The following is a 22,574-nucleotide window of genomic DNA, read 5'->3' as shown; positions in this document are numbered from 1 at the left end:
TTAATGGGTTTGAAAATTGTGAGGAGAGAGTGTTGCAAAGGGTGTTTATTGTACTTGGCTTTCAAGTGCGCTTTTCCCCTTTTTTTTTTTTTTTTTTTTTAAGTGTTAGGTGGATGTTCTTCAGTGAAATGTGTTTGCATTTTTTTCTAAAACAATTGAGGGTTGTCTTCCAATATTTTTTACTAGGCCTATTTGGTTTCAACAACAGTCATCTGAGAATAGTTACTTATGAAAACAGTGCTTGCTAAACTAGTTCCATGTCAAAGGCACTCGTGTTTAAATGTAGGAAAAAACAGATCTTTAATGTCTGATCACTGAGATAATGGAGAATCACACTGCTTTGTGAGTGAATTTAACCATCTCATGTGTATCAGTTCTGTTGCATTCTAAGAGCCTGTACCTACATGTTTAACTTTAAGTAAGGGTTTTGAGTTAAATCTTCAGATTATTACAATAATATATCACAAGGATAAAGATTAGTTTGTCACAGTCAGTGCCACAGTGTTTTTCTACGTTTGGAAAGAGAAGCACTGAATCATCTTCTACTGCCACCTGGTTTGTTAGAGGAACATCCTAGCTAGAGAGACAATTACTGCCTTCAGTCATACAAAGCACCTGTCAACACTGCCGTGGTCGTAACCTCTGCACAGACACGTGTTTCTGGCCAGCTGAAGTATGCATATTACATTTATCTGTAATTTAAACACATGCTATAATAAAGATTTGATGGATAACGTTGGCCAACACTTCCTTGTGTTTATGTAGTTGCCTGTCTTGATGTGTTGGATCGGCTGTGTGTGTGAGGGTTGTGTCAGTAGGCCAGCTGCTCTCTGTAATACATGTTGAGAAATTACACACCAATTACTGACCTGATAGTTATTTGTCTCCCATCAGTAGGCGATTAAAATGATATAGAAGCCTTTTTCTTTTTGGAATGACTGAAAGACAAAGATTGAACTTGCCTGCTGGAATACATGGACTGATCATGCTATTAGGTTGTTACGTCGTGATGTGTTTCCGCGTCCAAAGTTGGCTGAGGCGCTGTCTTCGAAATGCCTCAGTAATAATAATAATTGATTATATTTATATAGCGCTTTTCCGAGGCTCAAAGACGCTGACAAATATGGGAAAAACATTGAAGTGCTGTGTCCCTTGTTGTATGAATAGATCAGAATTTCTGGTTTGGACCTGGAAATTGCTAAACGTCACGTTTGACGACAGACTTAACAACCGAATTTAAAAAATAATATATATATTCTTTTTTTTTAAATTATTCTTATGAATAGGCACTCATGCATCACAATGATTGACATGCGGTTCTGTATTTGACACGTTTTACAGCATGCCACGGCAGGAAAGCAGGTGTTCCATGGGGGGGGGGGTACCGTACTTAATGGGCCCTTTTTAAAATAAAACACAAAACACAGCACAAAATATTCTATCTGACATACAAGGTCATGTTTTCCTGGGTCAGACATTAAATATAAAGGCTTTGAGGTTGTTGTTGTTGTTTTTTAACCCCGAGACATTTTTTTGCGTTTTCTCCACCCAGCAGGTGATTGCTTTATTCCCAGACTTCACTGAGAGTTTCCATTTCCAGTCGGGACGTTTTATGGCTTCACCGCTGAAGACCCTGGGGTTTTCACTCTTAATGGGCACCAGAAGCTCTATTAAACAAGCTTTTTAAATGGAGGGAGGGGCTAGTGTTATTAGGGTTAAACCAATGCTATTGGACGGGCACTCATGCGTCATAATGATTGACATTGCGGTTCTATATTTAACACCTGCTCCCACTACTAACAGCTGGACACAGCATTCAATGCCCAGGTAAGTACGACACTCACTGTAGTCTCCTAGGGCAGCCTACAATGATGAAATGATGCATATTGATGTATATTCTGTGTTTTACCAGGAAAAAGCATTGAGATGGACATGTTGGGATCTATTCAAATAGAGGGTCCTGAGAATTTTAACGATAAACTTAAAGATGAATGTTTTGGAGTAGCCTAATATTTGACAGTATATTTCACAGTGAGCTCCATCATGTAAAGATGTATGTGGTAGCCTGCTGTATAATTAGATGTCTGCGTTGCAGGTGGTCAGTATGATTTCTTCGTTGTCGTTGGTGACGGGGGCGCTATGCTGTCTGACGTTTCTCCCAGGTCAGGTTTGGTCTTTTCTATTAGACTAGATTTCGCAGGGTTCCCACGGGTCCTTGAAATCCTTGAAAGTTTGTGAATTCAAAAAAAATAATCAAGGCCTTAAACGTTTTTGAAAATAGACATGGGTCATTGAAAATGCTTGAATTCCCCTCTCTCTCTCTCAAAAAAGAATAATATATACAGTATATTCCAAACAATATTTTAAGTAATTATAGTAGATAAGTCACATTGCTTAACTTAACACAGTAACATAGTTCACAATATATTGTTTTGCTGTGCTGTGGTAGAGAAGGCAAGAGACCATCTAGTGTTCAAGCCTCTACATTCAAAAGCCTCTCTTTTTAATTGTTGTCTGTGAGCGGATAGTTCCTATTATATAAATTCACATCTAGATCTGTCTCAAACTATGCCGTGTTGGGTCCTTGAATTTGAGGGAATTGATTCTTGAAAGTCCTTGAAAAGTGCTTGAATTTGATGTTTCAGAAGGTGTGGGAACCCTGATGTTAACATAATGACAGTTACTAGATAGTTAATGGATCATGTAAAGGAATAATGAAGTGATGTGCGTATGATGTAACCTCCTGCAGGGCTGCTGCAGGCTAAGTCTTTACTGGACGCCATCACGCAGGAAGGTAAAATGTTCTGCTTGTATTTAAAGTAATCTCTCTCTATTACCAAGCTCTTGTGTGTGAAAACTAATCAATCATGCACAGGCTTTATTTGTCTGTCTCAGAATCCCCTCATCTGCCCTCTCTCTCTCTCTCTCTCTCTCTCTCTCTCTCTCTCTCTCTCTCTCTCTCTCTCTCTCTCTCTCTCTCTCTCTCTCTCTCTCCCTCCCTCTCTCTCTCTGTCTCTCTCTCTGTCTCTCTCTCCCTCTCCCTCTCTCTCTGTCTCTCTCTCTCTCCCTCTCTCTGTCTCTCTCTCTCTCTGTCTCTCTCTCTCTCCCTCTCTCTGTCTCTCTCTCTTCTCTCTCTCTCTCTCTCTCTCTCTCTCTCTCTCTCTCTCTCTCTCTCTCTCTCCCCCCCCCCCCCCGGTCCCTTCTATGACTGTCTATGTGACTCTCCGTGTCTGTGCCCCTCCTCTCCCATACAGAGATGGCCCCAGTGAGTACACTGGGTATTAACTCTGAGCAGGCTAACGATTTCCTGACTCACTCACGGCCAAAGCGCAACGTGGACACCAGATGGTACAGAGGCAACCCAGACTTCCAGGCTTACTACCGCTACTACAACAGCATCGGACACACAGAGGGGGTGAGATGGGACGGGAAATAAGAAAAGGGGGCGTGGGGGGGGCGGTGGGGTTATAGCCTCATGAAATGATAAAAGACAGGCAGTGGCTAAAAGAGGACTGGTTGCTATGTTTTTATTTATTTCATGCTCCTTCATTGTCTGTCTGTCTGTGTGTCTGTCTGTGTGTGTGTGTGTGTCTCTCTCTCCCTCTCCCTCTCTCTCTCTCTCCCCCACTCTCTCTCTCCCTCTCTCTCTCCCTCTCTCTCTCTCCCCCTCTCTCTCCCTCTCTCTCTCTCTCTCCCTCCCCCCCTCTCTCTCTCTCTCTCTCTCTGTATGTGATTCTCTCTCTCGATCTCTCTCACTCGATCTCTCTCACTTCTCTCTCCCAGTTGTACGAGATCGACAGGATCAGGATCCTCTACCAGCAGATGAGGCAGCTGGAGCACGTCTATGGCCCCAACGCCTCCCACTTCCAGAACAAGCTGGGGGTTCCCAGTCTGCCCATCCTCAAGTGCGACCCGGCCAAGGACAAGAATTGCAAAGTTGCGATCCCCCCTCCTCCGCCCATGAAAGGCGTCCCGCAGCCCAAAATGGCTGCCCCTCCTCCCCCTCCGCCCCTCTCTTCGGCCGACGTCATCCACCTGTGCAACACCAGAGACCCTCTCTGCAAGCCCCACATCGTGTACCTCCCCACCGGCGCCGTGCCCGTGCTGTGCGACCCGCGCTACCACCCCCATTGCAAGGTTCACAAGGGCGAGATCCAGCTCCCTAAGGTCGTGGTCGTTCAGCCCCAGCCCACTCCGGCCCCTGTGGTGATCATCAAAAAGTACATACCGATCCTCCCGCCTGTCAAGAAGTCCGCTCCCCCCCCGGCCCCCATCCGCACCTTCAAGGGGATGGAGTACGACTGCGACCCCTACTGGGACCCCGACTGTCTGGTCGACCACCCGCCCAGGGCCGTGGTCGTCGTGAAGGGCAAGGGCGGCCCTCCGCCTCCGCCACCCCCTCCTCCAGTGGAGGAGGAAGAAGAGGAGGAGGAACCCGTGGAGGAAGCGGCACCGCCTGCACCCATCATTAAGAAAGTCCCGCTGTACCCTTACCCCTACCAGTATCCCAACTACCAACCCTATCCCTATAACTACCAGAGTGAGCTCTATGACGCTGCTCGCTTTCAATACCCTTCCCCCGCCGATACCCTTGCTGATGAGGGCAGCGAGTGAGTAGCCCCCCCTGCCCCCCCCCCCCCCTGTCTCCTGAGCACCAGTGTGAGGAAGGATGGAGCAGAGAGGAGAGGATTTGCTTATGACCTTAAGATTTTTTGTGTGTGAATGATTCATGAACAGACTTTTTTTTTTTCAGAGGACATTTTTTTTTACCCAATACCTAGATACAGAATGACTAAGATGAACCTCCCAGTAATGATGGGGCTTTGAGCATGTAACCTACAATGACCGGCACTAGAGCCATGGTATTACTTATATCTTTCAATGTGGATGTGGTATTACAATGACTGGTAATGTTGTTACAACGTAATAAGACTATTGCCAAATTCTCTCATACAAGCCAGTGGGTGTTGTTTAGCATCTAAAATCATTATTCAAGTATGTAACCATGATGACTCTGAGTGATGAAAAATAAACTTTGGGTTTCACCTCCTGTTATGTCTGATGTTCTGGTATAATTATTAGACGCTAGAAAAAAAAGACTTGACGTGGCAATGAATGGAGAGCTCATAAAAGAGGGGGATGAGAAGATCCTTGGTAGGTGGAAAGTTAGACCAACCCCTGTTGGTGCCACATGGCTGGTAAAAAAACACGCCATTAAATAAAAAGTGCCAACTACAGGCTATGGGTCATTATCTTAAGTTCCGCTGCCTTTTAATACCCAAATAAACGCTGAGAGTCCCGAGAACTGTAAACTAATGCTAAAACACTTTTACCTCCTCCTGCTACCTGTACCGTACTTATACCACTACCTTCAGAGGCTGAGCACAGCAGGACCATATGACATTAAAAACTACCTAACGGCTAATACTGAAAATCCTGGCCAATAAACCTGCAGCCATGCTGACTCCACAGAACAGGCTCTATATAATCACTTGAAGATGTGAGCCTCATGTTTTAAACGTTGTATATCAGAATCAGAATTCTTTGTATTGCCACGTATATTCGCATACAGGAAATTTACTTAGAGAATGTGTTCCTTATCCGTGTCAAACATAGCACATCTGTTGATAAATTCAATTCTAAATGACTTGGCCACATTCATTTATAATCAGTAATAAGGTATTGTGTTGCATGTGTGTACACTACCTAGAGATAACTCCTTTATAGTGTGGCAACAGTTATCGTTCTGCGATTATTATCTATGCATTTATTATCTGAATGAATGGTCATGTTCGTTTGTCATTGGATAAAGAGAAAGATCAAAGTCCCACAAAAAATCAGCAGATCATTTATTACATACAGAAACATGGAACAACAGAACAAAGCAAAAAAAAAAAGGGGACAATGTAATTTCTGTTCATGTACATGGATTCATTAATGTGCATACTCACAACATGTTAAACAAACTGTGAGTGTTTACAGTGAGCAATTTCACCCACTGTTCTCTTCTTTCTACTCATGAGTGTGTGTGTGTGTGTGTGTGATCAAGTGGTACACACAAGCGGCTTCTGAATTTGCTACCTTGGAAAACAGCAAACTGATTGGTTTGTGAGACGAACATTCAATCGTATCTGAGAGTGTGTTTTGTGTACTGTATGTCAGCGTTTACTCATACTGTTAACATAAAAAAAACAGACAAGCAAATGAAGATTTGCAGTGTTTGTGACCTCTTTCTCCACTTCCACTCATTCTTCTCTCTTCCTTCTCTGGTGCTTCAAAAGAAGAGTCCTCTCATCCTCCGGCCGATGCCCTGTCTGTCGTAGAGCACGTTGAACTTGTTGATGAACTGGTTCATGCTGTTGCAGGTCTTGGTGATGGTGCCTAGGTAGGCCATGAGGCCCACGTCATTGCATTGCTGGAGAGAGAGAGAGAGAGATTTTTTTTCAACTGGTGTGTTTTACAAGGAAGTCTAGCCAACCTGTCTGAGCTTGCTCAAAGGAAATACATGGGCTATACTGAGTGATTTAAAGTCGGAACATGACAAGGCATTTCTTCATTCACCATTCTGTTGAAAAACGGACAGCTGGCAAAAACCGACAGCTATCGTTGGTACACTAGTAAAGCTAAGATCTAACACTAAATAAAGCGTCTAGTGCGCAGCCTGCAATTAGTTACTAGTCTAGTGTGTAGGGTGAGAAGGAGAGAACTTACATCATAGAAGTCTGTCTTGAATTTGATAGTGCTAAGGACAGGCAGTCTGTGGCACAGAGCGTTGGCTTCTCGAAGGATCTCATGGTTAAATGGCACCTCTCCTGGAAAGTCCCACATCAGAGGAGGGAGGGAGGGAGGGAGGGAGGGAGGTGAGAGGAGAAAGAGAGCGTCAGGGTACATCAGGACTAAGGATATGGGATGAGATATCATCAGAGGGGTGTGGTTGGAGGACCCTTGCAGATTTTGATGACAGGACAAGATAACAGCTGCTTTCCGGACTCACTTGAGTATTATTTCTTTCACACACACCCCCACCACCCTCACCCCACCAGCACCACAAACAAACAGCAGAGACAGACAGACAGCCAGCCCTCTCTCACCTGCTTCCACTGCTTTGACGTACTCCAGGATGACCTTCACCCTGCTGTGCAGCATCTTTATCGCGCTGTGCTGGGCTATGAGATGCTCAGCCACTGAAGAAGGAGGAGGAGGAGGGGGGGATAGATGAAGGGACAGATGAGCATCACAAACGTTGAATAGGACTTCTTTAACGTCTAGGCTCTTCCGATGTGATGAGAAACAGACCCGGGAAGACGGCCGTGGGTTAACCTACCCGTTGAGTTCTCTCCCGTGCCTGTGGCTGTCATGCGGGCCACGTGGTCGACCCCGATCCTCTCTGCTTCCTCTGTGGCCAGAGTGTAGGTCAGCTCAGCAAACAACATGGTCGCCTGGAGTTGAATAAGACAGAGTTAGGGTTAGGGTGTGTGTGTGTGTTTGTTTGTGTGTGTGTGTGTGTGTGTGTTTGTGTGTGTGTGTGTGTTTGTGTGTGTGTTTGTGTGTGTGTGTGTGTGTGTGTGTATGTGTGTGTGTGTGTGTGTGTGTGTGTGTTTGTGTGTGTGTGTGTGTGTGTGTGTGTATGTGTGTGTGTGTGTGTGTGTGTGTTTGTGTGTGTGTGTGTGTGTAGTAAGGATGCTTTAGTTACCTCTCCATTGATAATGTCAATAACAGACTCGTATACGCTGACAGGGAGCTGGGGGGAAGCAGAACAAATTGAGTTATTATATAGTGTTATTATTTATGTACGCATGTCATTTCTACTTCATATAATCAGACAATAGTTTCCATATAGGGAACTCACGTCTGTGTGTTTGGTCATCGGGTTGAGCTTGAGGAAGAGAGGGCTTTCAATGATCTCACAAACCTGAAGTGGAAAGAAACACACAGGAGAAGCCAATGAGCAAACTGAACAGTGACACTGTGGCTCATAGTAGAGTAATACAGCAACACAGTGAACGTTAAGTTACTTCTCAGTGTAAAAATGTACTTTGGCCCTTTTGTTCCACCTACCTGCTTGTGAATATGGATATCTGATTGGTCAGGAGGACCGCCTGTGGTATACCAGCCCAGGAACTCCATCTCCTTGAAGACCTGTTTGACTGAGACAGAGAGAGAGAGAGAGAGAGAGAGAGAGAGAGAGAGAGAGAGAGACAGAGAGAGACAGAGAGAGAGAGACAGAGACAGAGAGATCAGTGAGCACCATCACATCACATAGACTTCTCTCAACCAAACAATTTGCCAGAGAATATCTCAGTAGATCACTTGTTTGTTAACCCTCACTTTCACCACTATGAACAATCAAGTCTGCCATCAAACGGTTTGAAAAGGAGAGAGGTAGAGAAAAGCAGTGGAATTCAATTCCGAGTGGAGAAACACAGACATGTGACGTGCGAGACTCACACTGCTCCTCCTTGGTGTAGTAGTACTCCTTGTCGATATGTGCTCGGTCGTCTACGGTGTGGTGCAGCAGCTCGAAGGAGTTCATCACCTCGATGTTTCTACCCTCCTGCTTCCCGATCAGCGCTCCTATCACTGTGTGTGATCGAAGAAAAAAAAAAAACACAACGGACGACATGTAAAAGCATTAGCTCCTCAAATGCAATTAAACACTAGATTGACAGTGTCACAACTATTCCTCTAAACCTGAGACAGAGAGAGAGAGAGAGAGAGAGAAAGAGAAAGAAAGAGAGAGAGAGAGGTGATGTGTTCAAACTTGTTTATTAGACTACCATTTAAACTCATCAATGTGCATATGGGGTAAGAATATCACTGACTGTACACTTCTGAAATTGAAACCAAATCCGCGCCCCTAAACTGTAGACCAATAGTTCCGTTATTTATTTCATACAGAGATGACATGCACATTTGAATTCTCTCTCTGATAAAAAACAACAACAACAACAACAACAACATCCAGTGTCTAGAACACTGAGAACACACCCTGCATGGGCCGGCCCTCCTGGGAGCGGATGCGTATCCAGTGGTCTGAGATGTTGAGGATGACGAGGGGGTGCAGGGCCACCGACACACTCCCGGTGACCCCAGAAGCCATGACACTGGGGCTGACTGTTGGGCAAGAGGAGAGGAGAGAGAGAAGCGAGAGTTTAGTTAGTATACGTTAACCTAAGAACTTTTACAGCAATTCATCGCTGTTGTTCCATAGTTAATATAATATATCAAACCCTGAAAGTGCAGCACCTGCCCTGCTCTGCCCATCCTTGCGAAGCTCAGCGTCACTGATTGTTGACATCAATAAGCCGGTACGTACGACAGATAACTCAACGTGTCTAGAAACCCGGACATTTGATCATTTTTTATATTTTTAAAAGTGTATTTGATCATTTTTGCGTCAGTGTGTACTTGGTTGGCATGTTGTATTCATGTGGTTTCTTGGTCGCAAACCGACCGATGACACGTAGCTGCCTACAACTAACCTACACAAGTCTCTATGGGTGCGTTCGTGAATTCGTTCTGAGAGCGCCGGAGCGCACACTGGGTTCCACGTCATAAAGGGGACCAGGTCATTTGATTGGACGAGAGGCATTCCACGAGTGCTGATCAGATTTCCAGAGCGTATTTACGAACGAACTGAGAGAGCTAGTTAGTGGTAGCAAGTTTAGCTACCGTTAGCCGCCTGTGCTAATATAGCCTACGAAACAACCGTAATGCTACACTACAACCACCAGTCGGCATGAAATATATAGCCGCCTGTCCCTTTCGGAAGTGTACATAACAGCGGGGATAAGCAGGGACAACAGTTATATATATATATACACAGAGAGATTCTCTCACCTGCCCCATCGACTTCCATTCCACCACCATTGCTCGTCGCCATCTTGTCCAACTTTGACAGCTGCGCATGCGTAGTAGTGTGCACCGAGCTTGAACCAAGAGAGCTGCTGCGCATGCGTAGTAGTGTGCACCGAACTTGAACCAAGAGACAGCTGCGCATGCGTAGTAGTGTGCACCAAGCTTGAACCAGAGAGAGCTGATGTTTTTTCCCTCCCCCCGCAAACACTCTGGGGGGCAATGTTTGACGTTTATTAATGTCCCTGGTTGTGTTTTCACACTTCTAAATAACTGGCAACTTAATATATATATATAAGACTTAAAAAGTCCGCTTTTTATTGAATGTAGGAACCATTGTTGCATACGTTATGTTTCCGTTATGTTTCTTCCGGGTGCGACTCTGGTCCCTCAGTGTATTTCGTCCGTGTAAACGGTAGTTTTGTTTACAAAATGGCCGACTTTAGAACTTGCACTCTGGACTACTTCCCTGAGAACATCTTGATTGATATTTTATCTTATTTAAGTGTGCGAGAGCTCGTCAGAACCGGGAGGTAATAACGATGATGTTATCGTCGATGTGCTTACGTTAACTGTGTACATTCAGACTGTGTCGCTTATATCCACTATCTGTTAACGTGAAGAGTGTGAAGAACACTTTCTCTTTCGTGAGCTTAGAATGATAAGGTTCTATCTCCGTTCAGGGTAGTTCAGAGATATTGAGCGTCAAAGTTTTTACATTCCATTATGTTTTGTGAGATGGAACCTTTGTATTTTATTAATTACTAACTCAAAAATGTCAACTTTTAAAAAATAACACCACACAGGCATTAATAAACACCTAATGGATCAGATTATGTAAAAAAAACTCAATTTTGACAAAAATTGAGATAGAACCTTATAATTCTAACGTCACGCTTTGTCGTGTCATTCATCCGGTGTGTCTGCAGGGTGTGTAAGAGATGGAGACGCCTGGTCAAAGACCAGAGGTTGTGGCGAGCTGTGGACCTCACTGCATGGAAAGGGGTAAGAATGGTGTCTGGTAATGTTAGTTACCCTCATCTTGCTTTTTCTGATCACAGTGAAAGTTTGAGTCTGAGGCTGTCATGTCTGTCAAGAGACGTCGGCCATTTTTGTTCTTCTCCAAAGTACATATTGATATTGAACACCCCCCTGGTCTGGTGGATTTATCCTAGAATCAGAATCAGAATCAGAAGACTTTATTGCCATGACATGTAAACATGTTAGGAATTTGGTTTGGGACAATGGAGCACGGTTTACAGCAGGACAGGTGCAAGACAGGACAAGACAGTGCAAACCAACATCATAGTGCAAGAGTCATAATTAATATAAATATAAAGTGCAGAGATCAAGTGTTCAAGTGTTCATATCCAGACAGTCCAAAGCTCTCTGGGTGGGGGTGGAGGGAGGGTAGATAGATAGGGGTCAGGTCAGGGGGGGGGGGGGGGGGCAGCGTCATTTAGGAGCCGGATGGCTGTGGGGAAAAGTTTGAGTGAAAGTTTGAGTCTGAGGCTGTCATGTCTGTCAAGAGACGTCGGCCATTTCTTTTCTTCCAAAGTACATTATGTAACACCTCCCTGATCTGGTGGATTTATCCTAGCCACCTAATACAGGCAATGCTGTTTTATATTCGACTTATTATTGTTACTGTTATTAACTTTTCAATATTGTCTGCACGTCAAAATACGACGTAAACGTCGCTATTTGCACGTTTGCAATGTAGGCCTGGCTATTTCTTAATTAGGACATCTGTGTCCTACTACAGATACTTGTACATAACTTTTACAGAACACATCGTTCCTAAACACTGATGCAGTTTTTCCTCTTTAATCTCTCCCTTCACTGGTTGTGTCCAACTGTGCTCCCTGCCACCTGGTGTCCATTCTGGGTCAGGTGACATCGCGCATGCTGTGGGTTCTCCTGCGCCAGTACCTGGGCTGTGGGCTGAGATGCCTGCGGCTGCGTGGCCTGCTGCTCTCTGCCCGAGGTGGGGCCTTTCTCTCCGCGTCCTGGCTCAAGGCCTTGTCCTCCAAGTGCCCCAGACTCCGCAGACTCTCCCTGCTGCACGCTGACCTGAGAGGTCTGCGCAGCTGCCTGCTCTTACCTCCGACACTGCAGGTGTTGGAGCTGCGTGGCTGTGAGCTCCCCCAGGGGTTTTTCACCCAGAGCCCCGCCGGTGGCGCCGACGGTCCGGAGACCGCCTCCACGTCCGGGATCGCCATCGAGACCGTCGTCCTCGACAACGTGCCCTCGTTCACGGACCAGCACCTGCAGAGCCTGAGCTCCTGGGAGAGGCTCGGCCACCTGGAGCTCAGAGACGTCTTCCGGATCACCGCGGCCGGCCTCCGGGGCAGCGCGGCCAGGGAGAGCGGCTCTGGCGGCGTGGAGGGGCTCTCCAGGCTCAAGTATCTAGAGGTCGGGTGCATCGGGCATTCCCAGCTGCAGATGGCTTCCCTGGGGCTGGGGGCGGGCTGGCTGGGCCTGGAGGAGCTGACGCTAGGCGGCAAGGAGGTGGGGCCGGGTCTGCTGTGCGCCAGCCGCCTGAAGGACCTGCAGCGTCTGCGTCTCAGCTGCTGCAGGCTGGGGGAGATGGTGGTGCTGCGCAGCTGTAGGACGCTGCGGGAGCTGCGACGGCTAGAGTTCTACGAGGTGAACTTGGTTCACAGGAGGGCGAGGACACAGGAGGGCGAAGGAGAGGGGCAGGGGCAGGGAGGGGGTGAGGCCGAGGACAGGAGGGAGGGTGGCCTGGGAGCGGGCGTGGACGGCGGCAACGGGAACGACGCTAAACTGGACGAGAACGACCCCGTGCCGAGTCTGCGCCGCTCGCTCGCTACTCTGCTGCCGCGATGTGCGCTTGTGTTCACCAACTGCACCGTTACGATAGACTCAGACTAGCTGACATACTGGATCTGACTCACATCTGGCGCACTCTTTCTGGTTGGGTTATAAAACAAAACATTCCTCTTATAACCTGTGTGTAAACTCATTTGCTCGACAAATGCACCACATTTTCACTTGCGTAATGTGACGGTCTATTTTTTGCAGACTCAAACTTCCAAACTCGTTCAGAGTTTAGTATACTAGGTCGCTAATGCTCTTTTAAATTCTCATATACCGGCATGTCATTTACAAACAAGAGGATATATGGTCTACGGACTCAAACTGCTAATGATTGGTTTATCATGCTCACATGTTCAGCGAACAGGTGCACAGATACAACAAATGAGGCATCGAAAGTTTCAGTGCCGCCTTGATTGTTAATCTCTCGAAATTCGAACCGTACAATCACAAAGTACAACCAGGTGGTTTCACTTGATTTGAAATGTTCCTCGTCATTTGCGCTTACCACAGGTTTATAATGTATGTCAGAAAAGCACCGCACTTAACAATAAATTATGTCAAATTATTAAACACGACTTGTCTGTATCATGTGTGTATCTATTTTACCATTTCTAGCCATCAGACCATTTTCTACCATCTGATTTTAGAAAGGGACCAAGAGATAATGTCTCGAAGAAATGAAATGCATTGAATGTTTCATTGACAGGATATGTTGGACTGGCACAAGACCTGGATGGACATCGCTGCTCACTCCTCGTTACCTTCCTGTACAGACAGGAAAGTAAGGGAGAGAGGGCATGTCAGCCGGCCATGGGACTGGATTCGAACCCATGCCGACATGGGTATATGTGTGCACTGTAGACCGTGGTACTAGACCACTGGACCAACCCAGGCCACAGTGATGGCGTTCATGTACATTTTTGAATGAATGAATGAAAGCTTTATTTCGAACATGTGAAAAAAGAAATAGTTATATATATATATATATATATATTTTTTAAACTATTTACTTAACATGTCCGAAAAGGAGTAGGAAGAAGCATAAGCTTATTTAATCCTACCCCTTCTCCAATACTCAGAGATTAATAATTAATAATCTGCAGTTAACTTCAATATTAATATAATAATGTTTTTTTTATTAAATCAAATTTATTTACATATTTACCAACATCTGCTCGCGACCAGAATAACTCGGGAGGCTATGTTGCATAGCAACCAAACAGCGAATTATTTGAGCCACATTGATGGAACCGAACGCAAGCTTATTTATTATTATTATTATTATTATTATTTAAACAAACTGGATCAGACTGTCAAAGCCCTTCTTCCTCCTCATAGCCTACCTGGTGAAAACCATGTTTTTATTCCGCTTTTTGAACTGGGTCAGTTGAACTATCTTTTACTTGGCCTTACATGCCATTTCAATGTAATAAATAAATATGTATACACTATCTGCACAGTATAGTACAGTGGATTGTGTACATAGCCTTTATTTATTCCTCGTTATTCTTCTTGTGATTTTTTTTTCTAAAAGTTTTTTTTTTTCCTTTCCTAACACCAGGGGAGCCACCCCTCCTAAATTTCGTTGTTTGGTACCTGTACTGTAGCAATGACAATAAAGTCCATTCATTCATTCATTCATTCATTCATATATGTTACGGTACATGTTGGAAAACTAGGGTTAGGTGCTAGGGAGCTAGGATTACGGTTAGGGTTAAGGTTAGGGTTAGGGTTAGGGTTAGACATGCCGCATGTACCAAGTCGACGTAGCACCTAACCCTAGTTTTCCCACATGTACCGTAACATATATATATATATATATATATATATATATATATATATAAATATAGCTGCAAGCAAAATGATAAAGGTTTGAAGCCATATAAGCAGCATCATCAAGGTTATGTCATCAAAAGGGACGAGAGCAATCAGCTAGGAAGAGAGACATTGTCAGTATTGGTATGGGTAATGAGCCAGGCAGAGGATAGGTTAACTGGCACTAGGCATCACAGGCAAAGCCATTTTCGATGCCAAATAATTAATTCCAGGTTAATTTGACAGTGACCAATACAGGGAATTTATGGTCTTTGCCTCCCTCTTCTGAACGCTTGGTGATATTACCAGAATCCCGCCAGTCCCATTGAATTTTGTTTGTTGTAAACACCAACCACTGTTGAACCATTGTTCATATTATACATTAATGATATCTGTAAAGTGTCTGAAATATTTAAATTGGTTGTCTTTGCAGATGACACAAATATTTTATGTTATGGGGATGATCTGCAGCAGCTTTTAAAGGTGGCAAAGAAGGAATTGTACAAATTAAAATGCTGGTTTGATACAAACAAGCTATCATTAAATCTGAATAAAACCAAATTCATGCTATTTGGAAATCGCAAAATAAATACAGAACTCCATCTGGAAATTGAAAATGTCAAAATCGATAGAGTATATGAAATCAAGTTTTTGGGTGTCTAAATTAAGCAATATCACAGGAGAGGGAGTGTGTTATACTGAATATCAGCACGGCTGTGATTCGGTCGTAGGTACGACTGTGATATGAATGAATGAATGGTCTTATATTTATATATTCAGTATAACAGCACGACCTCGAGTGTGATATTGCTTTTATACAACAGTTCTACAGCGCAATTTATTAGTTAACAGTAATAAGTGACAACAGATTATGACTTGTTTGTTTATTTAATCATAAAAATAAACAAAAAAGTGTTGCCTAGTAACCTGAACACAAACATGTAGTCTAATTAACGGTCGTTTAGTAGAACATCTGTGCGGCGGAGTGATACATATAGTTAAAGGTCCCAGTGCTGTTATACTGAATCAGCACTCATGGAATGCCTCTTGTCCAATCAAATTACTTGGTCGGAACTAACTGTTGTATAAATATAAGTTAGAGGAGCTTGAAAATAACGTGAACAAGTATTTTTGTAATTATTTAGTTATCTTTTGCTATAGTGGATAGGTATATTATTTTTGATATTGATAGATAATTTATTGCATAATAATATGATATTGTAAGGAAGGGGCAGGACCAGATAAGCTTTGCTTCTTTCTGGCCCTTCTCGAACAAAACCATTGTTGACTTACTTCCATGTCTAGGAATATATATTTTATTTTAATGTATATCTTATTTTATTTTTATTTTATTCATTTTTATTTTAAAATTTATTTTTGTTATTTTTTGTTATTACAAATGTGTGTGTTTTTATGGTTGAAATGTTCGAGATAAATAAAGATCAAATCAAAATAAAGATCAAACCACGCCCGTCCAGTCCGTGGCGCTAATGCGCAATTTACGTCTTTATGCCAACCGCCATACATAAAACCCCACAGAAGAAGAGAAACAGCCAATCACAGCAACGGTGGCTTTTGAAACTGTTGGCGGTAGCTTGCAGTTGAACACAGAGAAGTCAGTCTGTGCTTGTTTATGGTGGTTTAGTCCAATCTGTTACTGAGCTATTTCAGCATCATGCAGGTAAGAATTTAATTTGATGTGATTTAATTTTAATGATTAAATACACATTTGGCAGTATTTAGTGATCTCCGGTAAAGTGCCATTCGTGTAGTTAACTTGGCTAGCTGATAATGAATGTCTGGCTAGGCTGGAGAATCATCCTGTGTTTGGATCTGATCTCCTCGGGCTATGGAGGTTTCTGAATTAATTTGTCTTTTTCTTTTCGCAGAATAAGGAGAATAACGATCCTAAAGTGGTCCCAAGACCGGTAAGGGCTTCACCTCCACCTTTATATAAATAAAGTTATTATTATATGTGTCAACAACTAGGCCTATAACAGCTGACATCGTGTAGCTTAGCCACTTCTTATTCCATTTCACATTTAATGACTATCCGACATTAATCACTGGGCTTTGCTTTCTCTCCTACTTCAGCATTGGCACCGTTGGTTTCCTATGATGTTTTTTTTGTTGTTGAAATGCACACGTCTGTTTCATGTTCTAAGCTTGACACCTCAGTTCAGCTTTCACATGGTGTAAACCGAGTCTGACTCCATTAAAATAACTTTCTTTCCGATGTTTTTATAGTGTTCAGACATTTTAAACTCTAAGGGAAACCATAATTAATTATCCACGATCGTTGCTTAGCAACAAACGGCCAGTAAAAGAAAGTTTAAACCAAAACAAACGAATGAAACTATAACGATGGGTCTTATCTACACAACATTTCGGATGCAGGTATTATTATATTATTAGGCAGTGTAAACTTTCCACCTAGGACATAGCCTATAAGGCCTAACTAACATTAGGTGTCACCAAAGTTTTACATGAAAAATGTAACTGTTTTATTGATAACCAGGATAGCCTTTGATGGATCACATCAAGCTTTTAAAATCACTCATCTCTTTCAAAAGATGAAATCCCCTCTTGCTTTGCAGCCTAACATGGTTAAGAAGCAGAATGGAAAGAAGGAGTATCCGCGGTGTCTTGAAAAGTATTAGAAGTTGATAAATCAATTTTGGGAAAATCAAGACCCTTAATAAGTATTAAAAAGTCTTATCACGATTTTATGAGGTCTTGATTTTGTAGGTATTTTTCTGAATTAGACTCTGTCCAAAGAGTTTGAGTTTAACGTTGAATTTTCATTGGTTACAGTGAAGAGCATACTGTTGCTAGGGCCATACTCTGCCATATAAAAAATGTGCTAACCTGCAAAGTTTCTTCAACGACTGGTGAATTGATGGTTCACTTGCTTAGTTGAATGTATTGATTGTAAGTCGCTTTGGAATAAGGTGTCTGCTAAATGCCAAAAATGTAAATGTAAATGTAACATATATTTCTATAATGCTGTCCTATGCTGTTATGTCTAACGCTGGGTTTATGTTTTGATGATAGCTTACAACTCCACTGGGTCTGGGTCCAATGCGAGTTCTAGCGAACCCTCGGCCAGAGGCTGCAGACAAAAATGCCATCACAGGTGGGCACTGCCATCATAAACCATTCTACATGTGCAGTCTTTTGATATTTTTCAGATGGCACAGCAGACTTTTTTTGTGTAATTCATTGTCTTTGCTAAATTGTGTATCCCCATTTCCCCACAGGTCCTGGGAGGGAGCCTGTCAGTTCCTCTTCTAGTTCACCTCCCCAGTAAGCATGCTTTCCCATAACACTCCTGTCTTGTTAAAGGCTTAAAAATGACTCGGATAACAAGGATTTAAGAATATTCTAATGTGAGGTGTTTTGCTCTGTGCATTTCATGTCTTCTGTCATTGTTTACATCACTGACACTTAGGAAGATGACTGGGTGATGGTTTGTTTGTTTGTGGAAAATGTTTGTCTAAAATACAACCGTAGGCCTATTCTGTAAAGGTTGAATCTCCCTGGTGTTGTGTTTAGGTTTCCAACAAATGTGCTTTTATTTAAACAGTAAATGGACCATCAAAGACTTTGACTTCGGACGGCCCCTGGGGAAGGGCAAGTTTGGGAACGTGTACCTGGCGCGGGAAAAACAGTCGAAGGCTATTGTGGCGCTGAAAGTTCTGTTCAAGTCACAGATGGAAAAAGAGGGTGTCGAGCACCAGCTGCGAAGGGAGATCGAGATCCAGTCCCATCTTAGGTCGGTACCCACCGGGTTTTGAGTTTAATTCACGACCGTGTGATGGAATCCTGTCTGTTAAATCTCCTCAGCCTTTGTGATGCCTTGATAGCCATTCACATCTATATTTGTCCTATGTCAGTTAAATAACTCGTTTTATTTACATTTTTAGCTAGGATTCAGTCATGTCTACAGACTATGTAAACAGATTAACTAAATGCTAGCAAGTGGCTTTCAGACAGCTTTTGTTGTGAACACAATTCTTGCTTAACATAACCCAAATGTTTATGTATTTACGAAAGTCAGTGAATTAAACTTTCTTTCCCCTTTCTCAAGACATCCCAACATCTTGCAGTTCTACAACTACTTCTATGACCGCACACGGGTGTTCCTGATCCTGGAGTACGCCCCCCGGGGGGAGATGTATAAAGAGCTGCAGCGAGCTGGGCGCTTTGATGACCAGCGCACCGCCACGGTAAGAGCAGTGTCCATGTGGGAATCGCAAATGTCTTTCCCCAACACCATGCCTCCTCCAAAAATGTTATACAAGATGGTCCCAGTGGAGGAACCTCCTCTGATCTTCTATGATGATGTTGGAGAAGGTGAGAGGATTTGGGATTTACACAGCCCTGCCATTTCTTAAGCCAAGACGATGCAACAGCTGAGATGAAACTGCCTAGTTTCAAAACTGCACAGATCTAAACCGTATAAGATGATGAAACTAAAATGATCTTGCTATCTCCCTATTGCTAATTCCCTCACTGTAACAACAAATGTTAGCCAAGCTAACACCATTTTGCTAAATTCAGCCACTTCATTAGGCACTCCACTAATATACATGTTTATTAATTCCTAATAGCCATATGTGTTTAATTTGCTCTGGAAAAACCCAATCACAGATTTTAGATAATTTTGTAATGCGAGTCTGGAAAATAAGTCTTTTTTTTTTATTCTGAGTAATCTATTGGTTTTCTTCTCTATCCAATCACTCGAATTGTAACGTTTGTAACACGATGTTGTATACGCAGTTGAGTTACCATGGCTGGCATTATGGCCTCAGTAAGTTTGGGCCAGTTTCGGGAACGAGACACAGCACATGAGGTTTGACATGTCTTTAATTTGATTAAGAATGTATTGTTCAAAGCTGACCAGAAGTGATCTAACATCTAACGGCCTTTTTTTTCAGTACATGGAGGAGTTGGCGGATGCGCTGATGTACTGCCATGAGAGGAAGGTGATCCATCGTGACATCAAACCAGAGAATCTCCTGCTCGGCTTCCGTGGAGAGCTGAAAATCGCTGACTTTGGTTGGTCCGTCCACGCACCGTCCCTGAGGTGAGAGGTCACTGAAACCCATTCCAACCGCAAACTGGACTGAGTCGATGTGTGCTGTGTAGTCAAGGTCTTGGTCACGGCTCGCTAGCTTACGCTCTCAGTCACTCACTGCAAATCTAACCCCCCACCCCCCTTAATGTTTTGAGTTAAGGAGTGTGTTTAGATTATGTGGAGACAGTGGTGCTTTGTAGACCGTAACCGTATGTTGGGATGTCGTTACCGTTAAAGCTGCAACTGTTCTTGTCTAACCCACCCCCCCCCCCCTCTAGACGCCGTACGATGTGTGGAACACTGGACTACCTTCCCCCAGAGATGATTGAGGGGCGCATCCATGACGAAAAGGTGGACCTGTGGTGCATAGGGGTACTCTGCTATGAGTGTTTGGTTGGAAACCCCCCGTTTGAAACCGCCAGCCACTCCGACACGTACAAGAGGATCACAAAGGTTCGCATATTTTGGAGGGAGACGGATTGAAAAGAATGTATTTTTGTAATTTAGAAACATTTGCTGACAGTTGAGAATAAAATCATTATTTTACATCTCCCTTGCAATGGATATAGATATGCAACCATGGCTGTTGTAGATAGTGAGACTGACTGATTCCTTTCCCTGGGTTGTAGGTGGACTTGCAGTTCCCCAAGGTGGTGTCTGATGGGGCGCGGGACCTGATCTCAAAGCTCCTCCGCTACAGCCCGGCCATGCGTCTGCCCCTGCAGAGTGTGATCGACCACCCATGGGTGCGAGCCAACTCACGGCGGGTCCTACCCCCAGTCTGCACTGCCAAGAAACCCTAAAGATAAGCACCCTGCCTTGGTCCCAGGGTGGGTGAAGGACTCATCTGGGGGGACTAACTGCCAGTTTTCACTGCCGTTTTTCTTCTTCTCCTTTTTTTGGTTGTTGTTTGTTTTACCCTGTTGGTCTACTAAAGCTGTACAGTTTGTTGTCTTGTCATGTGTGGTGTCTGTCTTTGTCAATGTTTAGCAATTAAGTTGTGGGATTTTTTTTGTTTTTATCCCTCCAAGGTTTTAATATACGATTTCTGTCCAACTTGAAAAACTCGAACTTGAAAGTAATGTCAAAATGCTGCCTCAAGCAAACCAAAGTGCGTGAAGGGAAGCTTCTCTTTTACATTGGATTTCTATTAAATATATTTTCAAACTCTTGATTCTTGCCTATGATTTTACTTAGCGCACACACTTTTTGTGATAAAATAAAATGTTACTTTATAACAACCGCTGAGAGTTACAATACAACAATTAAATGACAAATACCCAATTCCTACTCACACCCCTACTTATTTGCAATATAATTTATGTTTGTTCTGTGTAAATCTAGAATGTAATTAGTTGCTTAACAATAACATGAGTCTCTAAATGTTAAGTGCAAATAGCATGTGACATGAACCATTTAAACTATTGAGAAGATGAAAAACTCAGTTGTAGTGATATCGATGCCCGCGTCCTCCAAAGTGTCACTTTATATCCTGCTATCAGATATCAGTAATATTACATGGTATTTCGCTTTCTCCATACTCTAAATATACATTCATAAAATATGTATTTTACCACGCTGTTGGACGTATAAATTGGCACAAAGACACTGATGTGGGAGTAGAAATGTACAGGTCTCTGTTGGCACACCTGGAGCAGTAGAGGCCTTACATGGGAGGGCCTGCTTTTGTTTTGTGGATGCCTTGTTTAAAAGTGCTTCATAATGTTTTGTTCCACCACAGTGGAAATAAGTCTGACTTGTCTGTGTTTTATCCTCGTTAGTTATTGAGTCACGCTGTGATTGTATGTATGTGTAGTATGTTTTTTTTGTTTTTTTTAAAGAAGCTCGCTCGTTTAGCATGCGGTTAGATCGGTACCAGCATCATCCAATGTCTCACTTTCTGCTCTGCCACATTTCAGTTACTTCGCTTCGTCCGGCCTCATGGATACGTTTGTATTTACATGACCTTTGATTGGCTATTCACTTCTCTTCACACTCTTCCGTCACGTCACACCTTATGTGTGCTGGATCGACATTCACCACCAGATGGCGAGACAAGCCTATGTACTGTATGTATGTATGATAAGATACATAGATAGAGAACATGTTGTGTTCCCTGCCTCAGGGCAATTTACACACATTCATTGTAAGCAATGTATTCAGTGTATTTATCTAAAATTGGCGTTTTTCAGGGTTAACTCTAATGCTTGTTCTATATCAGTTGACATTTACAAAATAAATGTTATGTTCTCATGACTTTAATTCCATTACATTTCTTGATTTCAATTTCCAATTTAATGGAGATGGACTTGACCCCATGTCATGTAAGAGAGAGAGATAGATCTGACCCCCTGCCCCGGGAACCTCTGGAGTTATGTCTCCTCTCAAACGTCCTTGGGGAGTCCAGATGCAGCTGGGTCGCATGACGTGAAAGATCACTGTTGGAAACAGAAGGGGATTACACACACGCACCCACACACACACGCACACACAGACACACACGCACACACACACAGACACACACACACAGACACGCAGTGTGTGAGTCTGTCTGAGGATTGTGTGGTTGCAAGCTGCCTGTCTCCCCAGGTCTGACCAAACTCTCCTCGTCATACTGCACTACAGGTGTACTTACACAGTAATGGGTCTCTCTCTCTTTCTTCAATTCAAATAAGCTTTATTGGCATGGGAAACCAACCATATTGTTAAATAAACAATAAATGTATAGTTAAACATTACACACACAAACATTTAACAAAGAATAAAGACATGTCAAGTGTAAATGTGAATAAACAATCTGAAATGTTTAGTAAACATGTAAACTATTGGTAACTTTCTCTCTCTCACACACACACACACTCTCTCTCACACACACACATACTCTCTCTCTCTCTCTCTCTCTCACACACACACACACATACTCTCTCTCTCTCTCTCTCTCTCTCTCTCTCTCTCTCTCCATTTCTGGTGCAGCTAGAATGGC

General features: G+C 43.3%; 4 protein-coding genes across 4 annotated transcripts; 3 read left to right on the top strand and 1 right to left on the bottom strand.

Moving 5' to 3' along the window:
- Positions 1 to 1,009: 1,009 nt before the first annotated feature.
- LOC308153241 (uncharacterized protein) lies at positions 1,010 to 4,614 on the top strand (the record flags this gene model as incomplete). Its single annotated transcript, XM_080526325.1, has 4 exons — positions 1,010 to 1,028; positions 2,750 to 2,794; positions 3,255 to 3,415; positions 3,784 to 4,614. 4 exons carry the CDS (start codon positions 1,010 to 1,012, stop codon positions 4,612 to 4,614), a joined length of 1,056 nt encoding a protein of 351 aa, XP_080382451.1.
- A 1,221-nt stretch (positions 4,615 to 5,835) lies between these two features.
- On the bottom strand, positions 5,836 to 9,886 carry cops6 (COP9 signalosome subunit 6). Its single transcript, XM_080526575.1, has 10 exons — positions 9,841 to 9,886; positions 8,989 to 9,114; positions 8,449 to 8,580; positions 8,059 to 8,147; positions 7,850 to 7,912; positions 7,694 to 7,741; positions 7,325 to 7,439; positions 7,092 to 7,184; positions 6,712 to 6,812; positions 5,836 to 6,415 (listed from the first exon to the last, which is right to left on the bottom strand). The coding sequence occupies exons 1-10, from the start codon at positions 9,881 to 9,883 to the stop codon at positions 6,275 to 6,277; spliced, it is 951 nt and encodes a 316-aa protein (XP_080382701.1). The 5' UTR covers positions 9,884 to 9,886; the 3' UTR covers positions 5,836 to 6,274.
- Positions 9,887 to 10,287: 401 nt separating this feature from the next.
- LOC308153092 (F-box/LRR-repeat protein 12) lies at positions 10,288 to 13,265 on the top strand (the record flags this gene model as incomplete). Its single annotated transcript, XM_080526187.1, has 3 exons — positions 10,288 to 10,388; positions 10,785 to 10,860; positions 11,749 to 13,265. 3 exons carry the CDS (start codon positions 10,288 to 10,290, stop codon positions 12,748 to 12,750), a joined length of 1,179 nt encoding a protein of 392 aa, XP_080382313.1. The 3' UTR covers positions 12,751 to 13,265.
- A 4,327-nt stretch (positions 13,266 to 17,592) lies between these two features.
- LOC308153240 (aurora kinase B-like) lies at positions 17,593 to 20,394 on the top strand (the record flags this gene model as incomplete). Its single annotated transcript, XM_080526324.1, has 7 exons — positions 17,593 to 17,647; positions 17,772 to 17,817; positions 18,098 to 18,286; positions 18,602 to 18,740; positions 19,452 to 19,600; positions 19,870 to 20,044; positions 20,221 to 20,394. 7 exons carry the CDS (start codon positions 17,593 to 17,595, stop codon positions 20,392 to 20,394), a joined length of 927 nt encoding a protein of 308 aa, XP_080382450.1.
- Between the last annotated feature and the right edge of the window lie 2,180 nt (positions 20,395 to 22,574).

Source organism: Nansenia antarctica, assembly GCF_963989245.1.
Source record: "Nansenia antarctica genome assembly, chromosome: 3".
Lineage (NCBI taxonomy): Eukaryota > Metazoa > Chordata > Actinopteri > Argentiniformes > Microstomatidae > Nansenia > Nansenia antarctica.
This window is presented reverse-complemented; position numbering and strand designations above follow the sequence as displayed.